At 46.0% G+C, this 9,489-nt stretch overlaps 1 protein-coding gene across 1 annotated transcript in view; it reads left to right on the top strand.

Annotated features, from left to right (window-relative positions):
- LOC106567150 (membrane-associated guanylate kinase, WW and PDZ domain-containing protein 3) overlaps positions 1–9,489 on the top strand; it is a 192,983-nt gene that overhangs the window by 128,404 nt on the left and 55,090 nt on the right. Inside the window, 1 exon segment of the mRNA XM_014136132.2 lies at positions 7,146–7,262. Coding sequence (XP_013991607.1) covers positions 7,146–7,262 — 117 coding nt within the window.

The following is a 9,489-nucleotide window of genomic DNA, read 5'->3' as shown; positions in this document are numbered from 1 at the left end:
TGACTAATACCTAACAAGGGGAGCGCTCCACATCCACCGCAGAGAGCCTATGAAAGCAGCTCGACACCAGTCAGAAGCCTACAGTGCATGTGTGTTGAGTATTACACAGGGAGGAAAGCAGTAACCCTGCTAGCTAGTCATCCGAATCGGTCAGCGTTTTAGTGGATGCTAACAGTAACAGGCTACAAAACTAGTTATCCATAGCCGTCAGTGTGTTAGTGGATTCTAACTGCTAAGCACTGAGGAGATCCCATCTGTTTTAATTGCTAAGGGTGATAATGATTATCACTTCTGCTATTAAAAGCTCCAGACATTATGAATAAACATCAACATAAATGGTCGCCTCCCTAGTACACTGATCATTTAGTAAATGGGAGAATTGATATCTAGACGGCTATAAGAGGAGTATCGGCAACATTCATCTGAGGCCAGTAACCCCCTTTAGAATCTCTGACACACTGAAAGCCTGTGCTGTAAGAAAGGAGGCCCTTTTCACGCCGATCTAAAGTCCAGCTGTAAGTAAAGACCAAGGTTCATCACTGCACGCCTTGAAGCCAGGCCATTTACTTCATCTCTCACTGTGCTGTGTAAGACTCATGGCCATGAGTCCATGACGGTATTTTCCCCCTGTTGGCACCATCACACTGTATGCTCGGCGGTCTGTATCAGTGACCATGTTCTGAGCTAACTAGCTAGAGGGATATCTGGTCCAGTTTTGTAGAGTATGCTCATCTCAGAAGAATATCCCTCCCTATGGCCTAGTTAATGCTAGATCTGTGTTTCCTACAGGACCTTGGTCATTGGCTTGAGCCAGCTCTGCTCCATGAGATGAATCTACAGCTATCTCCTCTCTGCCCTGTGCACAGTGACCCCTTCGTTGAGAGGGCAAGCCTTTAATTGGAACTCTAAAGGAGCTCAGCTAAGCTAATGGGAGGAGAGGATGGTGATTGGGGGGGGGTGCTATTTCATATTTTACTCTGTTGTACAGTATACGACCATCCTGTAATGTCTCTCTATCGAATGTTGAAGTGGTCAAACCACACAGACTCCGTGGTGAAGAAGGCACGACAGTGACTCTTCAACCTCAGGATGCTGAAGAAATATGGCTTGTCCCAGAGGGCCCTCCGTGTTCTAGGAGCACCATGTTAGAGCGTACTGTTGAGCTGCGTCACAGAGTGGTACGCCAACTCCACCGCCGCGGACCGCAAGGCTCTACAGACGGTGGTACACTCAGTCGAAACGCACCACTGGGTGCACACTGCCTGCCCTCCAGGACGCCTACAACACCAGGCGTTGCAAGAAGGCCAAGAAGATCATCAGGGATCGCAGACACCCGAGGCAAGGCCTGTTCTCCCCGCTTCCATCACTACAGTACAGGCGCATCATGGAAAAAACTGGAAGACTGGCCAAGAGCTTCTACCCCCCCAGACCATCAAGCTGCTGAATAGCCACCGCTTGTCAGCTTACCTGATCCCCCTGTCCCCCTCTTGTCCTGAGCGTTCTGGAGCAGGTTTTCATCATGGATCTCTCTGTACTTTGCTCTGCTCATCTTTCCCTCGATCCTGACTAGTCTCCCAGTCCCTGCCACTGAAAAAAGGAAAGGGGTCTGAATACTTTCCGAAGGCACTGTATATCACCAGTAGCTAATTGATATAATTTCTAATCTAAAATGTTTGTTTGGTTATGGTAATGTCTGTTAATGCATTCAATATATTATTCCAGTCCTTTACCATTCTCATTGTCAGGGTGGACACGTTTTCAGAGCGCACAACCTATGCTACACTTGTAAAAGTTGGGGCTCTCGAGTGGTGCAGCGGTCTAAGGCACTGCATTTCAGTGCTAGAGATGTCACTACAGACCATGGTTCGATTCCAGGTTGTATCACAACAGGCCGTGATTGGGAGTCCACACAATTGGCCAAGCGTCGTCCGGGTTTGGCTGTGGTAGGCCGTCATTGTAAATAAGAACTTGTTCTTAACTGACTTGCCAAGTTAAAATAAAATGTTCATTAAAAACAGTTTTGGTTTATTTCATTCCATTTACACATTTTTTTCAATGTAGTCCTTGTCTTTTGTTTGGAGCGCTCCTCTCTATGTTGAGTAAGGACGCGCACCTGATTACGTATAGAAGTAGGCCTATAGGCTACCTGGCTTGCTCGCAAATGTAGACCTGTAAATGTGCCCATTTTGGCATGTGATTAGTATTTCTGATTTGGCTTAATGCACCACCACTTATGAGCTGTGGAGCTTCTCAAGGTAATGTTTCACCTTCACCTCAAACAGCAAGAAAACAAAGTCTGTTTTTTCATCCACTGAGAATGACAATAGTTCCTCAATGTATTTTAAAAATCTTTCCAGCTCTCTCCCTTTCAATAACCCCTCAGCGTGAAAGGGAAAAATGTTGTTTTCTGATCCAGTGGAAATAAAATAGGCCTATCTGATTACGTATTATACCTTGAGCAAATAGCCCACAGCTGTGTCTGCCCGAGCTCACTGTTGTAGGAAACTCTGAGGGCCCAAAATATTTTATACAATGTTGCAAGGAGCTTCAGGCCAGGCCCAAGTTAATACTTGATACAATGTTTCAAGATGGTTGTAGACAGGCCATGCATAGCCAGTGTGATTTCTAGGATATTTATTTTTATCAGGATATTTTCTACCTGCAGGCTTCTATATTTTTATTTGTTATTTTTACATAGTTGGCAATGGCAATAGAAGTTACTTTTTAGGTTTGTATCATTTGAATGGAGTTTTGATTAACCACATGACAGTGATTTTGACACGTGTCAAAGCAGACCTCTTGTATGGCGTTGGGTGGGCGAGGGGTTTTCTGATGTCAACGTTGTAAACGGAGTGCCCCATGGTGGTGGTGGGGTTATGGTGTGGACAGGCATAAGCTACAGGCAATGAACACACTTGCATTTTGTCAATGGTAATTTCAATGCACAGATACAGTGATGAGATCCTGAGGCTCATCGTCGTGCCATTCATCCGCCTTTATCATGCTTCAGCATGATAATTTACGGCCCCATGTCCCAAGGATCTGTACACAGTTCCTGGAAGCTGAAAATGTCCCAGTTCTCCCATGGCCTGAATACTCACCCGACATGTCACCCGTTGAGCATGTTTGGGATGCTCTGGATCGACGTGTACGACAGTGTGTTCCAGTTCCAGCCAATATCCAGCAACTTCGCACATCCATTGAAGAGGAGTGGGACAACATTCCACAGGCCACAATCAACAGCCTGATCAACTCTATGTGAAGGAGATGTGCCGCGCTGTGTGAGGCAAATGGTCACACCAGATACTGACTGGTTTTCTGATCCACTTTTTTTTAAGGCATTTGTGACCAACAGATGCATATCTGTATTCCCAGTCATGTGAAATCCATAGATTAGGACCTAATGAATATATTTTAATTGGCTGATTTCCTTATGAACTTTTACTCTTTGAAATTGTTGCATGATGCGTTTTTATATTTTTGTTCAGTGTATTTCTATGCTTTGTTATTACGTATTGTTCTTCTTACACATTGACCTGCATTGTTGGAGCTCGGAGCTTAAGATTTTAACTGTACCCTGTAACGAAGGTGGAAAAAGTACCCAATTGTCATACTTGAGTAAAAGTAAAGATACCGTAATAGAAAAGGACTCAAGTAAAAAGTGAAAGTCACCCAGTAAAGTATTGGTCTTAATGACGTGCTAATTAGATAGCAGCTGGGCTGGGCCACTAACATGGAATGACCTCATTAAAGACTCTTTCGTGGCAGCACTGCCTCTCCCTCTGACAACTGTATATAGACATAATACGACATTTGAAATGTCTTTATTCTTTTGGAACTTCTGTGAGTGTAATTGTTTTTCACTTTTGTTTATTTTCTACTTCGCTTGCTTTGGCAATGTTAACAAATGTTTCCCGTGCCAATAAAGCCCTTGGAGAGGGGGAGCGAGGCGGCGAGAGAGAGGCGGCGAGACGGACAGAGGGAAGGAGGGAGAGAGGCGGCGAGACGGAGGGAGAGAGGCGGCGAGACGGAGGGAGAGGGGCGGCGAGACGGACGGAGGGAGAGGGGCGGCGAGACGGACGGAGGGAGAGGGGCGGCGAGACGGATGGAGGGAGAGGGGCGGCGAGACGGAGGGAGGGAGTGAGGCGGCGAGACGGGGGGAGGGAGTGAGGCGGCGAGACGGAGGGAGGGAGAGAGGCGACGAGACGGACGGACGGAGAGCGAGAGGGGGAGGCGGCGACGGAGAGGGGGAGGCGGCGGCGGAGGGGAGGACGACGACGACGACGAGGAGGAGGAGGAGGGGAGGAGGAGGAGGCGAGAGGGGAGGAGGTGGCGAGATGAGGAGGAGGGAGGAGGAGAGACGGGTAGACGGATTACGTTAGGAAGCAGGGGCCAGTGTAGTGAGAAAAGAAGACAAATGAGGGATAGGGAAGTGAAAGAGGAGATGGGAGGTTGATTGCTTTTCAGGAAGTTATCTCACAGATTGTTTTGAAAGTGAGGAGTCCTGTGGAAGGGGCTTGGCTGGGCTGATGAGACTCCATGACTTGGGAGGGAAAGAGAGAGAAGAGGGAGAGATAAAGAGAGAGAGAATGGAAGTGAGGATGGGAGGGTAGTGGTGGGTTCCCATCCCATGTGCGATTTGCATCATCATCATTCTTCTCTTTCTCTCTCCCTCTGTTTTTATTGATTCCCCAACTCCCCCCACACGTACACACACTACTCTAATGCCCAGACGACGACACACAAAGGAGCCCATTGTCTTCCGTAGCAGCCTGGCTGTCAAGTGATGCGCTAGCTGTCTCGAGGCTGTACAGTATGTGTGCGCGCTCTCCAGAGATATGACTGAGCAAGCTGACGCTACCTGACAGCCAGGCTACAAAAGGTTGCCCTGACCTGCACACACACACACACACACACACACACACACACACACACACACACACAGAGGGAGAGAGAGTGCGCATTCTTCAGCTCTAGTGTTCAGTGATAACAATTAGCGCCATCCACTGTCTATACTTAACAATGCCCCCGTGCACAAAGCGAGGTCCGTACAGAAATGGTTTGTCATGATCGGTGTGGAAGAACTTGACTGGCCTGCACAAAGCCCTGACCTCAACCCCATCGAACATCTTTGGAATGAATCGGAACGCTGACTGCGAGCCAGACCTAATCGCCCAACATCAGTGCCTGACCTCACTAATGCTCTTGTGGCTGAATGGAAGCAAGTCCCCGCAACAATGTTCCAGCATGAAGTGGAAAGCCTTCCAAGAAGAGTGGAAGCTGTTATAGCAGCGAAGGGAGGGACCAACTCCATATTAATGACCATGATTTTGGAATAAGTTGTTCGACGAGCAGGTGCCCATATACTTTTGGTCAAGTGGTGTACCATTCATACTCAGTACTCAAACTGTTTACGTTTGACACACGCTCTCATGTTGCAGTGTATTACAAATGTCCTAGTGCATTACAAGGCAATTAAGACATTGACTTTTTGTCACATGATATTGACTAGGCCTGTATGAAAGATTATGCAAGTCCCTTACTGGCTTTCTGTAGATCCTCACAGGGAATGGTGGTGCTGAATGAAGCACAGAAAATGTACTCTAAATGTTTTTAGTAATCAAATCTATATATACTACACTATGGGCCTCTTGGGGACAGTTGGGAATGAAATGTATTAGTATTCATCTGAGCCAACCAATGGAACGCAACTAATCTGCCAACTCAGTGGGCAGTCCCTTTCAACACCATGGGGGACGAATCAGAGTGCAGGAAAGGCTGCGACTTGTTTTGATTCAATTTATTTGTGAATAAGGTGGGGAAAACTCACCACAACACCGCTCGCTGCCTGTAAACTACTGAGCCAGCCAGCCAACATCAGTCGGGCCTGTTCCTCTAGGCATACACACCGCGTGATGCTATAAATGGATGGTATTAAAGATTAATATTTAAAACCGTGCGTAGGCTGGGCTGCTTAAACATTTCAAATGTGTTATTCTCACCAGATTCAGTTTGCAGATATTTTCCCTCCTTTTAAATAAATGCATTGCTCTGTGCTCCTTTAATTTACACTATGCGAGTTTCTGTTGAGTACCCACAGTGATTTATTCAGCCTGTTACATTCACTGGGCTTTCGTTCATCAGGGGTGAACCAAACGAAAGCACGTACCCTGCAGCCAGTGGCGGCTGCCTGTGTGCTCAGGGAGAGGAACAATGGGTATCTATGCTAACAACACTGTAACTGGCGTCCTCTCAAAACACATCCTCTCCACCCTGAGGGGACACACAAACCAGCCTCTAAACAGCTGGAGACTGAACTTCTCAGAAGGGATCCTGTTCAGACACCAGGGGAATGTTGGCTCTCTATCTTTTCTTTGTCTCGCTCCCTCTACTTGCTCCGAGGGGAATGCCTGAATTCCCCTCCTTCAGGATGATTGCACAGCCCCCACACTTCCTCGAACTCCGCCTGAACTTCTGTTGCTCCTCCGTCAGAAACTCAGAGGCAGCGACAGTGCCAGCCATTGTGTTCCTTTCTTACTCATGTATGCATCTGGATACTTGGTGATTCAAGGCCATTCATATTTAATCATATTTCTCTACCAACGCAGCCTATAGGCCTCTGCTCTGTCTCCCTCGCCCCATGCACAACAATGCTGTCACACAGCCACGTCTTTGAAGTTTCAAAACTGTCCTCCTTCACGTATTCTCGGTGGGGGGGGCGTGCTTTCTATCACGGGCACCTGTCAGAGAGTTGACAAGTGGTTTTGAACGAGACGATAGATGGTTGTCGTCGACACACTGGTATAGCAGGTAGCCTAGCGGTTAAGAGCGTTGGGTCAGTAACCGAAAGGTCGCCAGTTCAAATCCCCAAACCGACTAGGTGAAAATAGGGTCGACGTGCCCTTGAGCAAGGCACTTGAGCCTAATTGCTGCTGTAAGTCGCTCTGGATAAAAGCATCTGCTAAATAATGTAAATGAAATGTTTTCAGTTGAGAAGTGGTTTTAGGTGGTTCTCGTCTACACACTGGTGGTAATGCATTTTGAGGTCCCGACTGTTTAGGAATGTTCGTGGGGAGTGTAAATGAACATTGTGTGTGTGTACTGTACTGTACTGTACTGACCCAGATGTGTTGTCCTCTTCACAGGCAAGGTGCTGAATACAGACCTGCGTCACTACCTCAGCCTGCAGTTCCAGAAAGGTTCGTTGGACCACAAGCTCCAGCAGGTGATCAGGGACAACCTGTACCTGCGCACCATTCCCTGTGAGTAGTAACGTCCCGGGCTCCCCATGTGTCTCTGTTCTCCTCTGTGGTCACTGTCTACTCCACATGTCCCTGCTCATTACAGCTGTTCCATGTGACTAGGTCACCTTTAGATCTCAAGACGGATAACGTCACTGGTGGCCACTAGCACGTCACTAGCCAGCTAGTTTCTTGGTTGATTCTATTTGGCCCTGCCGTCACATATAAATGCCCCATATGGCAGCTGCCCAATAAACAGCAGAGCAGTTTGCTGTTCGCTGAAGGCCACGGTCCTTCTCCCATGAGCACACAGTGCTTGGCATTCATCAGACCCCTCCACGGTATCTGCCCCGGTGGAAGAAGGAAGAGAGTGATGAGAGGTAGATTGCCTCCTCAATCACACTCCTTCCCTTCCACCGTCCCATCTCTCTGGCCCTCTTTCCTTTTCACTTATCATGGTTCTGTGTGTATAATCATGGATTCCTCTCCTCTCTCGAACTGGGGGCATTCTCAGCCATCACTGAGGTCTACAAAGCATCCGTCAAACCTTCACTATAAAAGCGATCAACGTCACACCCACACAACCACTATTTGATAGATGAGTGAGGAGATAACGCTCTCCGTTTTCAAATACTAAAATGTACACCTTGGAAGTTGATGTCCAGAATATTATATGCATTTATTTTATGTTTAATTCATTTATATTTCCTATTCGTTTCTTCTTCTACGGTGCTTAAGAGTGCTACCAACTCTATGCTTCATCCACTCACTTTGAATGACTGCTCTTGAAATCTCTTAAGTGTCTCTGATTCCTTTAAAAACTCGGGGATGAATAGGTGGTGTGTAAAAGCTTTCTATTTTTATACCCTAGTGGTTTTTAAAGGACCATAGGGCCAATTGGCCGGATTCAAAGTGCAACGTGCCGATTTCTCTACGCTACTCTGACGAATTAGATGGCAATTACTCCCCATTTCGCCATTCATGAACGTCATGTGACTAATTTATATAATCTTTGGGAGTCAAGGTTTTAATTTGCATATATAAAAAAAAAATCTCATTTGTGACTTTGTTATGAGGGAGAGCCGTGCATAGTCTCCTGAATGGTGTCGTATAATGCTGATAATTGGGAATAACAGGCACCAAAATAAATTGCTTTTTCGCTAGACAATACAGTATATCTGTTTAGTCTGTCAGTTTCATGAGTCAATGCATTGTTAATGTTCTCAATATGTAATTAATGAAGGGTTATATAGACAACTGCAGACATTTATGTTTAAATAGTGTTTTATGAAAAATCATATAAAAACGTAATAACCAAATGTTCCCTCTAAGTAACCCGAGACTGCCGAGCAGCTCCCCGGGACTTCGCACAGAACGCAGAAGAACTTTCATCCCAACCACTGAAGTACGAGATTGAACTTCACTCAACTTCCTAGAGTTTTCCCTTTTAGTTAAACCTATTAATGTTTCCCTTTTTACTGCGGCAATTGTGATCGAATCAACGCAATATTAGCCACTTTCAATGTGGCATACCGGATAAAAACAAACTATGCAATTTAGATTTTGTTGTAGGCAAAACGCATCGGGGTAGGATTCTATTGCCGATGACTCGGCCCGTACTCTACACAGACTGATGCAGCATAACCAATCAGAGCTGCAGTAGGTCTATATACAAATAGGCCATTGCCATATATAGATCTGTGCCATTTACTTTGAACTGGACTGTGTTTACAGTAGATGCGCTTGTTTTGAGATCAAAGCAAGAGCTGCATGTAGCCACTCGTGGACGTTTTGTTCATATCCTTTGCAAGTTAGTGAGTTGTTAGCCCAAGTTATAGATCATTTGTAGTCAGCAATGGGGGAGTGTTTGCTTCCGACGAGATTACAAATGATAAGTAGCCAATAGGCAGAGGGTAGCATCATTTGTCTGATTCTCTGTAATAATGGTATATTATTTTGTAAAGTGGTTTCTTCCGTCAAACAAAGCAACATTTCCAGTCACCTGGATAAACAGGTTAATGTCAAGCCCTGTTTTTTTCAAAAGTCTCATGGAATGTACATTAGGTCATTGAACACCACACATTGGCTGCATGATAGAACAGCTATTTCCATGTTAAAATGTTATGGGATGCTTTTCCCCCAATTGTTTTTAATGGTAGGCCACTCTGGTAGGCCTCCATTATGATCAAAAAGACACAGTAGCCTACTTGACCACTGTTAAAACTGTAAAGTGGGTACAGCCTCAGTG

Source organism: Salmo salar, chromosome ssa13, assembly GCF_905237065.1.
Source record: "Salmo salar chromosome ssa13, Ssal_v3.1, whole genome shotgun sequence".
Taxonomy (NCBI): domain Eukaryota; kingdom Metazoa; phylum Chordata; class Actinopteri; order Salmoniformes; family Salmonidae; genus Salmo; species Salmo salar.
This window is presented reverse-complemented; position numbering and strand designations above follow the sequence as displayed.